This window comes from Ambystoma mexicanum, chromosome 9 (assembly GCF_040938575.1).
Source record: "Ambystoma mexicanum isolate Mex_15411 chromosome 9, UKY_AmexF1_1, whole genome shotgun sequence".
NCBI classification, from domain to species: Eukaryota; Metazoa; Chordata; class Amphibia; order Caudata; family Ambystomatidae; genus Ambystoma; species Ambystoma mexicanum.
Genome location: NC_090931.1, coordinates 1,318,226,525 through 1,318,245,632, shown reverse-complemented (window position 1 = coordinate 1,318,245,632; position 19,108 = coordinate 1,318,226,525). Strand labels below are relative to the sequence as shown.

Sequence of the window (19,108 nt, the reverse complement as noted above, 5' to 3'; positions counted from 1 at the left end):
CATTCACTCATAGCATGCTAGTAAAAACTGTATTCAAGTGCTTGCTTTTATAATTTAATGCATTAGACCAAGATGTGCTTGAGTGTGTGTTCAATCAAGCTCAACCAAGTCATGCCTGAACACACCTTCAGTCGATAAGAGTGCCTCAAAGACATTTGCCCTGCTAAAGCATTTGACACTAAATTCAAATGCTCATCAAATGTGTCAGCTACTGTGCTCAACTAAGTCCTGCATTCGCGTACAATCAATCAACCTGTGTCCCTGAAAGATGTGTGCCCTTTCTTCAGAGTCTGCTAAGAAAACATCTAAGAAATTGTAGTACTCGCATGTGTCAGCTACTGCGCTCAACCAAGTCATGCTTGAGTGCATTCTAAATCAACCAGCAATCCCCAAAGATATTTGCCCTTCCCTCAAAGTGTCAATAACAATGTGACAAAACATACCAGTTTTCATTTGTGGCAGCTCTGCGCTCAACCAAGGTGTGTGTAAGCATGTGTTCAATCTACAAGCATGTCCCAAATATCTCTCCCCTTCTCTCAAAGTGTGCTAATGCATTTGACAAGAAATGAAGTGTGTATTAGTGTATTCAGTCAAGCTACCCCAGTAACAATGCCTTATCCATCCAGGCAGGCAGGTGGTGTGTTGCATCACACACCCAATCACCCTACCACAAGTGCCTCTGCCTGAGTGATCAGAAAGACCCTCAAAATGTTTTCTCAGCACTCCCAAATACGTTTCCCCCTCAAAATGTGGTAATACATTTTAAAAGAAATGCAAGTACTCATGTCAGTTAGTCTCAAGTAAATTAGACATAAGTGTGCCTGAAAGCCCACCCTTGGGTAAAATACCCAGCTCGCAAGTAAACAGCAACAGAGAACAGTGCCCGTCCTCTCTGATTGTGTCCCAGTGTCTGCTGACAAGCTCACTCAAGTAGCACACTCCTTACATAGTAAGATGAACCTGGCTACCCAAACTCTTTTACTCGCATCCCTTAGAAATCCGTACATTTCTGCAGATTCCGGAGATGGCAGAATGATGGCGGACTCCGGATTGACTGACTACATTGGCCCAAGCTTGTTCACAACATATGCATTACATACTCTTTAAACTGTATGCTGTGGTTGTCGCTCAACATATACAGCGTTCTGTAAACTTCTTTATATAAACTTGCTCTGAAGTGGGGGTGACCTTCCACTGGCTGTACCCCCACATTCAATTCCTAGTAGTCCTGGTTAGGCATTTACGGGTGGCACCTTAAGCGTGCTCATACTGACACATTAAATGTCTTGCAGTCCCACTCAGAGTTACCGGCATTTGCATATTCCAGATTCGGCAGTCCCACTTAGAGGTGTTGCTACGGGAACATTAAATGCCTAGCAGTCCTGGGAATATTGGTGACTTTGTTTAGAAGTGTTGGCTGTAGCACACAGGGGGCATCATTCCGAGCATGGAAGTAATCACGGCGCTATTTGCTCCATGACTACCTCCCATACCGGTACCGAGTCCGCCCTGGTTCAATGGGGACTTTCCGGTCTATTCCGACCATTGCGGGACCGGTAAGTCCCCATTGAAAAAGCCATTCCCCATTCCCATTTGAGCCCTCATTGGGCTCAATGGGAAGGGGGACGGCGCTAATAACGGTACCGCAAATTGCGGTACCGTTATTGGCTCTGAATTCCCTTAACAGGTCCCGCTAAGGGAACTCGGAATAGGCCGCAAAGGGATTACCGGCACCGGTGTCCTTAACGGTGCCCGGTATCCCTTTGTGCCCAACTCGTAATGAGGCCCAGGCAGTTTAGCACCCTTGTTCAGAGATGCCTGCCAGTAGGTGCCAGTTTCTTGCATCCCTGCTGTTAGTATCCAGCTCCGTCCTTTCACAGTATCCCTGCTGAGCAGAGCCTTCTTCTGCCACATTATAACTGCACTGTCTGTTGAAAATAGACAGGATCTGTTGAGAACCGCTCATGCTCCCCCATCGAAATGATAGCCGTCCTGCTGTACAGTTCTGCTTTAGTTGAGTTTAATTGAATTCTTGATATAGCGCCAATACTTCAAGGCACTTATGAAAAGGCATGCACACGCTACAATGTAAGCTGGGATCATTCAACAGTCGAACGACACTTTGGCGGAGTAAGGAAAGTCAGTCCCGCGCTAGTAAAGATGCTGCGGAACCTGTTGCCACTCCAAAGAGCGATCACCACCTCCACTGGCCAACACCTTCAAAGCAAAAGTAAGTTGCAGAGAACCAGAAGCTTTTTTTCAGGAGGACAATGGCATGGCGGCGCCGCTTCTAAAGGGAGGACTCTGGGGGTCCCCGCTCTACAGATTCACAAGGACCCTTTCAGTTATGGGAACTGGCCTTGTTCTCTATGGACTGTTTGCTGCTGCAATGCCTACGAAACACTAATTATTCCAGTTAGCCATCTGTCTGCTTTGCGTCCACCAGTACCCAGGGGTCGACTGGGAACCAAAAGAGGCCCTGGAAATAATGTTCAAAGTTTCCCCGTATTACACATTTTCAGCAAGCCCAGCCCTTTTCCTATGGGAACATGTTTGAATGCCACACATAGCCAATAGCCACTACCATAGGCTATTCAACCAATATTAGTTAAACAACACACATTCTAAATTATCCACCCCTCCCCCCCCCCGTAGGCCCAGATAGATGCCTCCCTAGGCTAGACTGTTTCCAGAATCTGTAAATAATGAAAGTGACCATGCAATGTATTAAATTATGCATTTTTTTGTATCAGTGTGTTATTGGATTTAATTGGAATACCGTTGAATTTTATTGTAAATTGTCTGCACCAACCCCGTAATACCGAGGGTTTGGACATTTAACAAATCTGATAAATAAATAAATAAATACATAAATAAATGAATGAAAGCGGCCCAGGGTGCAGAAGCCTACCGGGAAATCTCCAAAGTCCCCTGTAGGCCAGTCCACCCCCTGCCAGTACCTCTTTCTCCCACTGAATGCAGTTGTTCAGGGACCTGACTCGCCGTACAAGCTGGTTTCTCTTCGGGGATCAATATGTATTAAACTATCATGTATGAGCTGTGATTTAAATAAAGCAGTTTGGCATGTGATCAATACACAAAAATAAATAATCAAACAACACAACAATACAATTCCTCAGCAATACACCTAGTCATACACCTCCACCTGTGGCCCTAAGAGAGTGACAGTCAAACCTCTCATGTTATGGTCTATGTATGCGATATAGCGCTGATCTATCTAGATCTGCAATATGTGTAGGACTTGCACGAGGGAGATGGAACGGGGAGATAATGCCTTCATTGTTTACTGCTATTCTCCTTTACTCTCGGTCCATCATAGCCTACTCCACATCTCTCCTGCCCTAGCCTCGCTTGGACCCTTTTACCCAATTCTTGGCTTCAGATTCTCAGGGGGCTGCTGGGGGTGAGTACTACCTTATAACACATCCCATATCATGTGTAAATATACAATACTTGCAAGCAGAGAGCTGCCTTGGGGAGACAGGCCACACTATGTCTCGAAGTGTGACAAGGAATTGAAGGACTCGGGGCAACGAAGATGATCACTAAGGAATCAGGTCATTACCATCAGTAGAGATATATATGACAATGTTAGGGGCTGTAGATCTGCTTATTGTACAGAACTAATATAGTGTGTTTCTTACTTTCTTTCAGCGAATATGTGGCTCCAACTATCCCCTGAGCATCGCTTTCATTGTGGTCAACGAGTTCTGCGAGCGCTTCTCCTTCTATGGCATGAAAGGTACAGTGTGGGATGCGTGGCTGCATCTGTGTTACTGTGCATTGATTGCGGGAGCTTTACTTAAACTATGGTGGCAACAGTAAAGGCATGCAGTATTTAAAAACCTCCTATTTTCCCAACATTACCTCATTACAGGTGGGGCTGGCATTCCATATTTCCAGCAAATGCGTGACGTTCACTAAAATAGCCCTTGTTTTTCCTGCTACCACATACCTGTGTCCAGGCCTTTGTCTATTTCTTTATATATTTTCTTATGCCACTTTATTATACACTTTCCTATGGGAACTATTGTATGCTCAGATCTCTTGCATGTCAGGAAAGCCACCAGATCAGTGCCCTCTGGTTATTAGTGGGTAGTAGATCTGGACTTTTTGATCCACAGAGGAGAATCTCAGCTACAATTCGTCACACAGTAGACACATGGTTCTCAATATGTTTCATTGCACGTCTCCTGTAATGCCAAATGCAATAAACCATTTGGTGGTGGGATGGGAGGGGGGGCGACAGGGTTCGACAGGCCCAGACATTGCGACCAGATGAGTCTTGTAATTTTCCTTAACGAATACATGAATGCTTGCATAGGTCATAGTTCTCGTATCGATTTAATTATTGTTTTTGTGGGTTCCATGAGTGTGTGCCACTTGTGAATTCTAACACCAGCCCTGAGTAACCTGCTGCTTTGCTAATGCTTTGGACCATGACTCCCATGATTCCCCACCATTGACTATGACCACTAGACTTGTTGGGAGTTGTAGTGTGAAAGATCTGGAAAGTCAAGGTTTGCAGAACCCTCACTGCAGTAAGTGTCGAGAGAAGGCGGTCAAAGTGTGAAGCCTGGTATGTCTGTGTAGATGTTTGTTTTTTTGGAACTAGGCTACTGTAAATGCAGCTCCATTTGGTCTGCCCTCGATTGTCTTCTTGCCGGTCACAGTCTTGCTCCACCATCATTTTCTGAGCAGCACTGAATGATTTCAATGGCCCTTTCCATTCCTCTATTTTATAAATGTGCACAGGAGTAAAACACAGAAGCTGCAATAGCAGAAACCCTGTGATCCATAGACTTTCAGAGAGTGTTTGAACTTGCCTGCGCAAGTTATGACGTGTTTTCCGTGTGTGTGCAGTCAGCACAAATTCCACTTGCGCAGAATAGATCCACCCATTGATGGGCCAGAGATATTTCAAGCTCTAATGTGCAGGGGAAACAATGCAAACATGATTGTGCACCATAATTACAAAAATGACTACCTTATTTTAAATGTGCGCCCATATTTTATGCCCTGTCAACATAAAACATGTCCTTGACTCCAGAAGCTGCTCTGCAGATGTGCAGTGCAGATGTGCAAATTGATTCATTTTGTGAGGCTGGTGATTGGAGGAACATGTTACGTTACTGGGATTTATTCCGTGCTCTGTCGCCAGCCGCTCTCGCGGGTATAAAGGGGGCAGGGATACAGAAGTGGGCTGAGAGGGAAAATGAAAGATAGCTTTGCTGTTGTGTTGATGCATGCCGTCCGTCTCGGTGTTAGTTATCCAGGACAGTAATGCATTTGTTTCCAGGTGCTAACCTCATGTGCCCAGGATGCTAAGATGCCTTGGCTGGGAGTTGCGGGGGTATATGGTATATAAGGCAGTGTAGAGGTGTCGTGTTGAAATGTTTGGACTTTAATGGCAGGGGTCTTTGGGGGTGGCATGTGCAGGCAACCAGGCTCGGACTGACCTATAGGGCAATAGGCCCATGGCCAAACCAAAAACGCCAAATGCTGGCGTGGGCCATTTTTTTGGGTCAAAGTGAGCCACTTTTCTGGCCAATATGGTCTATGCGGCTAATAGTTTTGACCAGAGTTGCTGAATAAATATGCTTTAAAATGCACAATTTGCATCACATTTTATCAAAAAACTCCCCCTTGGGTACTTCTCAAACAGTCTCTCACAAAAGGAATGAATCGCCATTTGCAACTGGGGGCCACTTTTTCATTGGTGCCCGAGACAATGTTATGGCCCAGTCCGACCCTGCAGCCAACATATGTGGTATCCATGTAGTGCATAAGAGTGTCGGGCAAAGAAATATTCAGTAGGGGAATTAGCGAAGGGTGTTTTGGAGTTAGGTGTGCTGGAGGCAGATTGCCGGAATTGTGCCATGTCTGATATTCAATGTTGTCCTGAAAGTCAAGCAATCCTCCGTAGTGCAGATTCTTTTGGGGAGGAAGCTCCAGTGTCTCGTTAGAGAAAGCAGAGCCCCATATTTATTTTTGGCATAGTAAATTCCTACAAATACATCCGTTCTGGATCTTAGCATTCTCCCATGCTGGTGAGGGATAATATTACATCCGTTGTGGATCTCAGCGTTAAATATTACATCCTTTCTGGATCTCAGCGTTCTCCCATGCTGATGAGGGATTATATTACATCCTTTCTGGATCCCAGCGTTCTCCCATGCTGGTGAGGGATAATATTACATCCTTTCTGGATCTCTGCGTTCTCCGATGCTGGTGAGGGATAATATTACATCCTTTCTGGATCCCAGCGTTCTCCCATGCTGGTGAGGGATAATATTACATCCTTTCTGGATCCCAGCGTTCTCCCATGCTGGTGAGGGATAATATTACATCCTTTCTGGATCGTAGCGTTCTCCCATGCTGGTGAGGGATAATATTACATCCTTTCTGGATCTCTGCGTTCTCCTATGCTGGTGAGGAAATAATATTTCCTTGTGTGTACTCAGCTCTGAAGGGCATTGTCCACCTTATTGCGCACGTAAGGTAGAAACATTTATTTACCAATGCATTGGTGTGTGATTTAAATGTATCACCTCTGTCTTTTCTGGGCAAGCACCCATTTCTGTAGGCCAGCGTATTGCTACCTATGGTGCGGCGTGGGGATTAACAACCATGATTTTGGTTTGGTTTAGTTTAAGACCATTGTAAGTCACCCAGGCATTAACTTGAGCAAGCAAATTGTTGAGCAAGGTGTCCGTGTCTTTGTTGGTGGCTACTATTAAAAATACTTTTGGGTCATCAGCGTAATTGTAGAGGGGGATTCAATGACTTTTGATGAGTCTCATTAGTGGGGCCGTGTGTATAATAATTAATAATAATAATAATTAGGCTTTTATATAGCGCTACAAACCCTCAGGTATCTGAGCGCTGCTTATTATTACCCACGGTGTGTGGTGCTCATTTATCGACCTCGGAAGGATGAAAGGCTGAGTTTGGCCCCGCCGGGATTCGAACCTGCGTTAACAGGCTCTGCACGGGTGTCAAAGCGGGCGCTCTACTCGCTGTGCCACTTGACCGGTATGTTAAAGAGCCAGGGAGATAGTCTTGATTTGTGGTACGCCCTAGGTTATACTATCAGAGTTTGAACTGAAAGTGGCTATTAAGGTGTTTTCAGTCCAGTCCATGAGGTTGGATCTCTTTCATTGTAGCAGGATGTTGCAGCTTGTTGCACAGACTAGCTTCGCCTAACTATTTTATTAGTGAAATGTGGTTAACAATGTTAAACGTTGCAGAGATGTGTATGAGTGTTAGGGCCGAAATTATGTTGGCATCTGCGTTGAGTTTAATATCACCCAAGATAGATAGACATGCACATTCTAATACACTCATTGGTCTAAACCTGCATTCTAGAAACAGTATCATTGTGCAGAACATTGAAACCTCCCCTTCAAACAAAACATATAACTATGCACACACGTTTTTGCAAGTAAAAACACATCAGCCATTACCAATGATTATAGCTATGAGCAACGTAACAAGATATCATTTAGATAATCCCGTGCCCTCCTTCTTTTTCTCAACCTGCGCCAAGAGCTTAGGAAGATCGAGCATTAATGCATCCTTTACTTCAGGCACTTTCCCAGCAGGTATCAAGACATCCCACATCAAACCCCTGCTCTAAAAACCCTCCCTTGCCCCCTCACACCTGCCAACTACATACCTCAAAACAACCATTTCATAGCCAAACTAATCGATTGACCAGCCAACACCCAGCCATGCCTTTTCACAGAAAATAACCTTCTCCTCCACAATGCCCAATCCTGCTTCAGACCCCTACAAAGAGCGGAATCGCACCTAGTCTCTATCGGGGATGATCTCAAAAGAACCTCAGACTCAGAAGGTTGTGCCGCACTAATCCTTCTTGACCTCTCACTGGTCTTTGACACCATTGAGCACTGCACCCTGATGGGCAGACTCCACTCCCTCGGCATTAGGTATCAAGCATTGATGTGGATCTCCTCCTTCCTTTCCAAAAGATCCTAAATAATACACATGCCAGCCTTCTCCTCGACTCTGAGACCCGTCACCAACAGAGTACCACAGTGCGCCTCTCTCTCACCCCTGCTCTTTAACCTCTACCTGAGCCCCTTCCCTGCCATTATCTGCTCACATGGCCTGGGCCTGTCTTGCTACAACTACACAGATGACACCCAAATCATCCCCACGATACCAAAGGATCCTTCCACCACCACCCCAACCTTGCATCATGCCTCATGGAAATCGACCACTGGATGACTACCAACCATCTCCTTCTCAACCCTGGAAACAAGAAATCATGATCTGCAGGAAGACTGCACACTTCCAGGAAGTGATGTCATATGACCCCAGCCTGAAGTGACATCGCGGGAAGTGACGGAACACAACCTTTCACCCCTTGACAAACCAGGAAGTGGCATCACATAATATTGTTCCTAAGTACACTATGAAAAATATGGTCACGATATCACTGTGATCTGATATATATTTCATACAAGAATGCATCACCATATGTATCATTAATATCACTGTGTATAGGCCCATATTATCAAATTACTGTGAATGCAAGCATATGTCCAAGGCCAAATGATAATGAAGTGCAATTATATAGCACTAACGCTTAAGTGCTTTATGTAGAACAAATATACATACAATATTACCCAATCTGTGTTGGTACTCATTTATCAACCTCAAAAGGATGGAAAGCTGAGTTGGCCTTGCAACCTGCGAAAACTGAACCTGCAGATCACACATTCATCGTACCAGCAAACAACCAACCCACTGGGCTATCTTACCCGCTGTAGCTATCTTACCGGCTAGAGTAAAATTAGCAATTACATGTCTGAATGTTCTCGAAGTCAGAAAGAAAATTAGTGTACACCATTAAACTGGCAACTGAGATTTAACATCAGGCCAGTGCATCTGCAGGTTTGGTGCAAAGTTGGCCGCATGTCAAGCCTGCGTGGATCTACGTTTCAGGCTTCAGAGGCTGGCTGACTTCATAACATTGAGAGTGTTCATAACTGTGTATTTAATAATTTAGAGTAGCACAGGGAAAGCAGTGCACTCACACGACATCCTGTACTCTGGGCACTTGTTGCCTCATACATCCTCAACAGCATGCGATGGAGATAGGAAAGATAGACACATTACAACAAAGCATTAATTGTGGCACAATGAAATCAAGGGCCACTTTATATGCTATGGTCAAACGTTTCTACACTGTACACAAGCTTTTAGGAACAAGGATTTTGTCAATTGCCCGAGGACACCGAGATGGAATGTCTTGTGATGATCACAACAGAGACAATGGCAGAAAAAACATGGTATAACTCCAAATTGCGAAAAGCAAAATTCAGTCCGAAATGGATGCTTATTCTACTCTGAATGCTTTTTGGATGTTTTTGTCTGTATTGTGAATTTGAGGGATTTATGAACAGACTAAATCAGTCACTCACCCCCTGAAGTGTGCCTGAAATAAACCTTTAATGAGTCTAGCAATTATTTTATAGAATTCCAGAAACAACAAATTATTTGTTATTCCTATTCTTTCTTATGTATGGTCACTGCTCAGAGTGTTACACTTGTGGAAGCCCCTGTTATTTCTAAGAGGCCTGAACAAGAAAGCCAGCCACTCCCAAAGCAAAGAGCCACATGGTTTGGCCACAACACAGAAAACTCTCTTTTTTTATGAGTAGCAACAGAGACCTCAGTGGTCGCAGATGTAACCCCTGGCAACACGCACATGCAGTCCCTGCACTGAGTAGAAAACCTCATTTGTGAATTGTGTGCAAGTCATTCTGTGCATTAGTCATACATTGCTACCTTTCCTTGTAGGAAGTCACACTTACTTCTCAAAAAAAGGTTTGTAACTCAGACCCTAAGAGAATTCAGGGAAATGTTGCGTTTGTTCTTTCCTGAAAGGATTCTTGCATGCTTCAAGAATAAACTCTGCTATGGTAGTACATCAGAACTCTAGCATCCATCCTCAGTCATGTCGCTCTGAGTTTCCAGTTCTATGATGACGATGCTCAAAAGCCTTGAACCTTAACAGTTACATCACCGTTCATGATAAGATGCATAAGTGGCTGTGCCCTGATAATCTGTGCCTCAACTATGCAAAGTCTGAAATGCTCATGTTTAGGTATCCTAACCCCCAGACACTCTCCTTCCAATGGCCAGATACCCTAGCTCACCCTCCTTCTCTTTACAATTAACTTAAAAGTCTAGAGTTCATCCTCGACATTGAAATGTCCAGCCAAATATCCAACAACCTGCAAATTGACAAAATTTCCAAGCGCACTTCAAACTTCACGTTCTGCAGAACATCATTGCTTAGTTGGATATGGCCAAGAAGATAGAGTTGACCAGGTCACTTATCCTGTCAACTCTAGGCTACTGTGACTGATGTCAACTCTAGACTACTGTAACTCCATATACGTAGGCCTCAAACACTAGACCTACAAACTCAGTCTTATCCAAGACCACGCTGGGGGATGGGCACTAAACCTCTCCAAAAGAGCCCCCTTGACACCAGCACTTAAGGCACTAAAATGACTCCCACTTGATGGTAAAATCTACATGAAACATCTGTTCCTGATCCACAGATGCCCATGTAACAAAAGACCCAATTACTTGAGCACTCTACTGTCCCCCTATGCCTCAACTAGCCAGCTTGGAAGAGCCAGCGACAATCTCCCACTTTGAAAAGACTGAGACAGGGGGAAAAAACCTTTGCAGTGCCTGCCACAAACATCTGCCAAAAAACTGAACCCAATTTCAAGTGGCTCAAGAGAACTGTAAAGCCACCGTCGTTCAAGGCAGCTTTCCCAGAAAAGTGGCCGACTGGGCGGGTTCCCCAGAGTACCCGATGCTGTAGCTAGATTACCTCACTTATTGTCCTGCTAAGTCTTGCCCCTCATGCCCTGCTCTAGGGATAAGCAGACTGGGGTTATTTTACAGCTCTTTGGACCGCCATGATCCACTTTCTGTTTACTGTTCTTGCTTTGATGTTTAGTTTATTGGTAGGGTAGGATGTGTAACAGTGATGTATGTATGCTACTCGGTACCCTACCGCGGATCTATCTGATTATTGCAAATAGTAAAGTCGAAAATTCGAGTTTCTTTTCTTTTTGCACATTTCAATGCAATTATAGGCTGGGGGAGACACCCGTAGCCCACCCTTTAATCCCCTCCAAATATTTATTACGCCAACGCAACACCCCCACATATAATTGCGTTGACATTTCCAGTTAAAAAGTGGTCATGTTCGTCCTCGCAATTTGCTGCTGTGCAGTAATGGGGTGATATTCTCTACCGCAATGGCTTGCAGTAATGGGGTGATACCCTCTCTTGCAATGGCTTGCAGTAATGGGGTGATACCCTCTCCTGCAATGGCTTGCAGTAATGGGGTGATATTCTCTACCGCAATGGCTTGCAGTAATGGGGTGATACCCTCTCCTGCAATGGCTTGCAGTAATGGGGTGATACCCTCTACCGCAATGGCTTGATTGTATGATGGGCTTGAGTGCATTTCCCTGCCCCTCCCCCGGCTGGTGCTTTGAAATGACATTGTTGTAAATTGGACCATTATAAAACACAAACAAATAAATAAAAATAATTTATTTTCATACAAGCCAGAGGGGTAGTTGAACAAGAGCGTGTTGGTTCAGCAGTGCCACGCATGTGCTAATTCCAGGTTTCACTGCTGCGGGGCTTCTCTCCTCCATTCGGGCCCTGCGCTGATGGGGAAAGGTCCCTGTGCACACACAGAACACGCGTTTGAACTGATCTCTCCTCCGCTTCACAGTCGCAGAAAGTCACTTTTGCCTGGACGTTCTTACATGATTGTGATGTAATATCATGCATTGAGAAATGACGCATGGCATGTTATTTCTTTTTTTTCTCCAGCTGTGCTGACTTTATATTTCCTAAACTTTCTGCACTGGGATGAAAACCTGTCCACCACCATGTACCATGCCTTCACCGGGCTCTGCTATTTCACCCCGGTGTTTGGAGCCCTGATTGCTGACTCCTGGCTGGGAAAGTTCAAGTAAGACCTGCTTCTGCCAAAGGCTTCACTGCTGACATGTGTGTGCGTTGTGTTTCAGTGAGAGGGTGTTGTGCTTTTTCTCTTGATCAGCTTCTTTCAGTTACCTCGGTCTAGGTTATCATCGACACGTTATCCCTGTGCAAAAAAAGGCCAAATACAGGTTTTGCTCCCAATATGTCTAGTCTAAAACTATACTCATTACAGCATTAGTGAATTCAACGGATTCATCCAATATGTTTGCTGCGTAACAAAGGAAAAGGCTTTTTTATGCACAAAGCTAGTTTGATTCATTTCTAAATCATGTTGCCCTACTGTACACGTGTTTATATAATCTGGAAAGAGACAACCCATGTGTAACCTTTTCCATTTTCCCTTGAAAGCAAAACTGGTGCAAAGTGCATTAGCTCAAATCTTAGCACTGGTGCACATCCCCCTACTGATGTCTCGAGATGGCAACGCCTGGGAATTCACAGCACTGGGAATTTTCTCCCAATATTGTGCTTTTCCTTTGGAATTTTGGGACCAGTAGTTTTTCTTTCCCATTTTAAATTTAGGCAAACTACAAATCCCAGAATTCGAGGAAAAAACAGAACTGGATGACCTTCTTCCACGTGGCAAAGGGGCATGTGGGTGCTCTGAATACAATGACTAATCATATGTATATTTCTGTTTGCAAATAATAGAAGACTGTTTGCTATCTGGACTCACAAATGATTGCAAACAAAATACTGGGGCAAGATAATTTAAAGTTCCATCTGTGTAAGGGAACATATTTTGCTTCAAACTCGGAATTTTCACGTTGGAAAAGTGGAGCTACTTTGTTTTGCACTCCTTTTTGCATATAATAAACGACATATAAAAATTAAAAGATTATATACAGAAATACAATTCAAAAGGTTGTTTGTGTGCTCAGTCTTCCTGACTTATGTATTAAGGTTATATTTGAATTTGGAGGAAGCCCTTTTGCTTTGTCGTCTATACTGGTGTCTGAAAAAATGGGCACAACTCTTAAACTCCATTTAAAAAAATCTTTATGTGATAGGGATGGGTAGAAACCCTGTCCGCGCCACTGCGTATTACACAAGCAGAAACATTGGCAGTACACACATTTGCTCAATTCTCAGCAGCTGTGCAAATGTTAAGATAATTTGGCCCCAGAATGGCAACATCATGTGTCTTTACAATTAGCTGCACTGTGCAGAGGTCTTGCCAAAAGACACACATGTTTTCATTATCAGCAGTACCTCATGTTAAAGGATTTGAGTTCTCATCACATTTCAGAATCCAGCACCCCACAACCAAGATGCACACATAACTTGCAACTTAAATCTTTACCCTTATTTGGAAGTGCATTGCATCAGCTTTCGTTGAGTATGTGCACGCAAGCATTAGGTTTCGAGTGAAGTTCTTCCATGAACATTTTATCTGCATTCATCCTGTATAGGCTCAAGCTTTTCTTATCACATTGTTCCATGCACCACCATCTAATAGTTTATCTTTGGATCTAATTTGAATTGGCCCATCTTCGCTTCATCAGATTAGCTTGACTATAAACCAAAGTGTGCATTGAATTGATACTACTGTGAGCGACACCGCCAGCTTAGCCCAGCATACTTGGCAACTCACCCCCATGGAGAGGATGTGAATATCATTGTATCAGAGATCCATGGTCCTTTTGGTCAAAAGGAATATGTTTCAGATGTAAGCTTCTTGGTTGTCAGGCCAGTGCATCAGCAGGACCGGTCTTCAGAGAGCTGGCCTCAGCTTTGGTTACCTGATCTGGTCTTAGTGGTTAAAAGAAAACGAGACAATACGCCTCTCCTTGGCCCCACAGATCACCCATGCTGCTCAAACTGGCTTATTTTATTCTCAAGCTTTGCTGTTGTCATCAGCATCATCATGTTTATTTCTAAAAACAATGTTTCATAAAACAATAAATTAATAGATGACTAAAATACTTTCCTAATAAACAAGAATACACACAAAGATAAAATTGGCAAATAACCAATCTCAAACATAAGTACATCAGGTCATTGCAAGGTTTTTATCTACTTAGTTTATATTGTTAATGTTACTGGTATACTTATGACATTATTAGCCACTGATTGGAAAACAATCATTGCTTCATGATATGAATATATATAATACTAGACCATACAACTGGAAGAAGCACCCGCTCATATGACTTTGCATACAAGAGACAAACGACCATGAAGTGCATTAGGTCTTCTACATAATCATAATCATGGCATTTTGGGTATATTGTTGAATGGCGCAAGAGGTCAAATACCCAATCAATTATTTGCAATCTGTATCCTCCCCTTAGCCGGGTCCACACTGAGAAGTAATATTTCAATCCCAAATCGAATTTGGAAGCCAAATAATCGAGACCTTTCCTAAGAGTTAAGCAATGATCTATATTGATCTACATTATTTCAGAGGCCATCTTCGCTGTCAATGCCTCAAGGAAAAACTTGTCAAAGGAAAGCCATGTTATGAGCAGATACACCGGATTTCTATTTAGCATGTAGCTATTGTGGCGTGTGTTCCCCAAACCTTAGTTTCACAAGTGTGGAAACAATCAATTCTCAGTAGAGGGGCTCCCATACTCCTTATGAATTTTGGAAAATCTGGGGTTTCACCCTAAGTAACCAAGGGTAATCCAGACGTGGGCCCATTGATCACTGTGCCTTAGAGAGGCTCAGCTTCACCTCACTGAGGAGGCCCATCAAGGGCGAAACGCATGTCTGAGGTTGCTGATGGTACTCTTTTCAGAGGAGAATTGGCAAGTATTTCAGAACTGGACTGCCCTTGTGGGTGGGACAAAGACTGATATGCAAATGAATAGTTCTCCTCTGTGAAGGGTGCAGTGAGCTAAAACGTAGTTGTCAACCCTCCGGGGTGGAAGAAATTGGATAGCACAGGGTATGTGACCCATGTTTGTTCTGAATAGAGGGTCTCCCACATGCCTTTGAATTTTGCAATTGTCACCACTTCTTTTTACACCATTCCAGTCATATAAAGCAGTACATTTCATACCACATGATTGATATTGTAAGGGTTCTGGTCCATTGGTTTAAGACTGTTGGCAACAAAACAATCTTTCAGAAACCTGATCATGTTTTATATTGCGAGGCTTGTTGACCCTTCCAATAGTAAACCCTGCCGACTTTTCTAAATCACCAAAACATTCACAAATATTTTCCAGTGAGAGACAATTTAGGTAATGTTTTCTCCTAACATTAATTATGAATATCTTGAAAACCCTGTCTAGATTGATCTAATCTGTAGGTTTATGGGCGCGGTGCCAGAGGCCAGATGTGTTTTGCAGCAGATTATCTCTCCCCAGTTTCCGTCTTATCTCCAATTGTAAATATTATTATGGTTTTCTTTCGCCAGTCTCACGATCTCACTATTTATATAGATTATAAAGCTGCTTCACTGCACTTTATATATTCTTCCTGACCGAGAAGGAATCCTATTTTAGGATTTGACTCCTTCCTTCTATTTCTGGTCCATCGAATAACTGTCTTAGAAGTGCCACTATTTCCCAAGTTCCACATGGTTACACTACTCTGTCTTGGTTTTGAGTTGTTGTGAAGACATAGTTTCCAAAAACTCTAAATACTTCTTATACAGGTTAACATATGCTGAAAGGTACTGTTTTGAAGGTGTCCAGACATTTGGTCGACCTAAAACTGGTCGAATGACATTTGGTCGACGCAATTTGGTCGAAAACCAAATGGTCGAATTTTTTTTTATAATTATATATTTATTTTTCGGGTTTTCGTTTTTTACAAAAATGGGTTTTTAGAAAAAAAAGGGGGTTGGGGGGAAAAAAAAGGTGAAAATAAAAAAAAAAAAAATTCGACCATTTGGTTTTCGACCAAATTGGTTCGACCATTTGCCTGGTCGACCAATTTTTTTCGACCAAATGTCTGGTAACCGTTTTGCATACCTACTGACTTTGAAATAAGCTCTAAATATATCACTAATACACCACATGTGTTATTAATAACTAATTGCAAGGGTCAATACATTTGGGTAAAGGCAACTCTGACTCTAACTCAGTGGTTGTTTCCCTGGAGAGCTCTACAACATGTCAATGTTAATAGTGACTCTGAAATACTATCTTCAAATATAAGCACTGGACCGCCACAGTCATACATCCAGAGGTGGACTGGGAACCAAAAGAGGCCCTGGAAATCATTTTCAAAGTGGCCCCATATTAGAAATAATTTTCAGTAAACTCAACCCTTTTCCTATGAGAACATTTGGAAATAAAATCGGTTACAACACAAAGGAGCCCCACAGTACAGAGGCCTATCGGGAAATCTCCAAAGTTCCCTAAAGGCCAGTCCACCTTTGGCTGCTCATACACGCCAAACCACTGCAAATCTATAGACAAATGCTCAACCCTGTTTCACAAAACTGCCGGAGGGGTGAGAGGCATCTCTGGTTGAATCTTGTGATTTTTCTTACATTTTGTAGTGGAATCGCTCCTCTAAGGGAACACATAGCGTATATTGCTGTAACACAAATAGGCCAACCAGGTTTTTCACAATACTCTCCGTTCACTCAACCATTTGTAAGCCATTCTATGGGGGGAAAAAACTTCCTGGAAGAAAGCATTAGTGTCTGATCGAACGGGGATGAGGGTATGCAAATGAGACCGGCTGCTGTGCAGCATGCATGGCCAGAAAAGTGGAAAACCACAAGTAACTCTGTAGAACAAACAACAAACTCTGCAATATTGCAGACCTCATGAAATGAAAGCATGGGAATTCTTTGAGGGCCAACCTACAATTGTAAGCACTGCCAAAGCCAATAGACCTGCCTGTATGCAGAGGTGGCTTTACAAAATACATCTTGGCCTCTACCTGACAGATATCTGTTAGATTTGCCAATACTTGTGATCATCTTAAGTGACCCAAAGCTTCAACAACCACAAAGCACGTCTTTGAAAATTAAAGCCAAGGGTTGGGCCATGATGTCCCAGGTGACATGGGGGAACTGCTAAACGTGACGACCCCCAAGCAACAGAAATACGGGTCCATGACAGATGGGACCTTATGGCAGAGGCGGCAAGATTCATTTTAAGACAATAATGGAATTAAAAACAGATGACTAAGAAACAGCAGCATTTCGGCTCAATGCTGAAAATGGACTGCAGTTTAAGGAATGGCAAATAAGGCCTGCTTGGGTGACACCAATGCATGCAGCACATGCTAAACCCAGGACCCGTGTAAATAACCCCTTCCTCACCCCCCCACCCCCACCCACAGACGAATCCAGAAAGGGCATGAATGTACACTCCTTGAGGTCTCAGGGGACAAGGCTAACGACCATACTTAAGTATCCACTGGGGCCTATGAAGCCAGCAGCAACATACAGACGCAATGCTTTACTAATGCCCATATAGGACGATGGCTGGGGTAATATGGCAAACTCCTATCCACCCAGGGGTCTGGGGGGTCTCTCCATGTTCCAGTGAGCATGAACGTATGAACGTTTGAGGCATGCTTTTTCCTTTCTGTGACTTGTGGATTTGCTTTTACCAAAGCTATTCAGTACTACACGTTCTGGAAAAATATCACCACCACAGGACTGGCTGAGCCTCCCCACAATGGTAGAAAGTGTGTGTATGAATTGTTGCTTTTCAGGAAGCCTGGTACTGCATCCCACACTATTCAACATATATGATATGATATGATAGGTTATTTATAACGCACTTAATACCCAGAGGTTTCTAAGCGCGGACCCGGGGACCGAACCTGTGTTGCTCCATGTCGTCTTGCTTCCTGTGCTATCCTCCCAAGACCACGTCCGGAACGCTGAGTTAAGTGCACCAAAGTGACAGTTCACCAAAGTGACAGTTTCCGTGTCTCCCGCCCAGAGACCACATCAAACAGTTATCGGTGCTTCAAAGTTAACAGAACCCCTAAAAAGTATGCATTTTGAGTTTTAACCACCCCATGCTAGAAAAACTAACGCAGGGCCTGCTGCCAAGATTCACAACTACAGGGTAATGCAGAAGGTGCTCCACCTAGTGAGTTTTTCCCTTACATGCATTATAAAAAGAACAGCGTGGGTGCGCGCCTAAACCACTGTTGAGGTTTTCAAGGAACAGGGAACCCATCATCCTGCCGGATCCGAAACGAAACGCCATGTCGGTGCATGCAGAGTCCTAAACGAGACAGGATGAAAGAACCCACCTCCCCCAAATTTTTACCAAACGGCCTATTCTTTTCTTCAAACGAAAGTGTACCACACAAAGATCAATCATTGCCAGGTTGCTAATACCAAAAATGGACCACTGAAAGTAGTAAAACTGCAAGCGATCCTTGTGGGGTGTTATATAGGCCCTGGTAACGTCAGGCTGGGCCCATCACTTATCCCACCCCCCACACCTCGGATTGAATCATGATCTGCACCTGTTCCTCTCCTGCCACCTCCAATCAAGACCAGGTCTCTTACCCACCCCACCCCATCATAGAGTCAGAACCTCACGTCTCATCTGCCCCCTCCCCTACTTGAAATAAGGCCTCCTGTGCTAGTCCGCTCCCAGCTGCAGCTCCACCGTCATGCTCTATGGGTGCGGTGACATCAGCAGAGTTAACTAAAAATACTCCAGCTATTTTATAAGGCATATAATATAATTAAACATTTCACAATTTGCTATGTATTAGGTGTTAATAAGTCACCCAGCCTGAATTTCTTTGCGTTGTGGGACTTATATATATTAATATACACAAAGCTAGAAGTACCAGCATGTGCTGCAACAGTACACTACTGTAAAAGAGCTAGTGTGGCACGGGCCGCTTCTGAAAGCCCCTTTCAAAGGCTGGGGTATCATGCATCAGATCACACCCAATGCATTGTGGTACATGTAGTCCGAATCTTCTAAAGAACACACACAACTAATGGTGAGGCCATGCTGGGGGAAGCCGTTTATCCACGTGGTCTCATCTGTTTTCTCGAACTGCGGCCCAGAGTCTGACAGAGCACCCCAATTGAAATCATACTGGCCGATCAGTTTTG

At 43.7% G+C, this 19,108-nt stretch overlaps 1 protein-coding gene across 1 annotated transcript in view; it reads left to right on the top strand.

Annotated features, from left to right (window-relative positions):
- SLC15A2 (solute carrier family 15 member 2) overlaps positions 1 to 19,108 on the top strand; it is a 384,163-nt gene that overhangs the window by 99,741 nt on the left and 265,314 nt on the right. The window contains exons 3-4 of the mRNA XM_069616692.1: positions 3,676 to 3,763; positions 11,926 to 12,067. Of these exons, the coding sequence (XP_069472793.1) occupies positions 3,676 to 3,763; positions 11,926 to 12,067 (230 nt within the window). The remainder of the gene's footprint in view (positions 1 to 3,675; positions 3,764 to 11,925; positions 12,068 to 19,108) is intronic.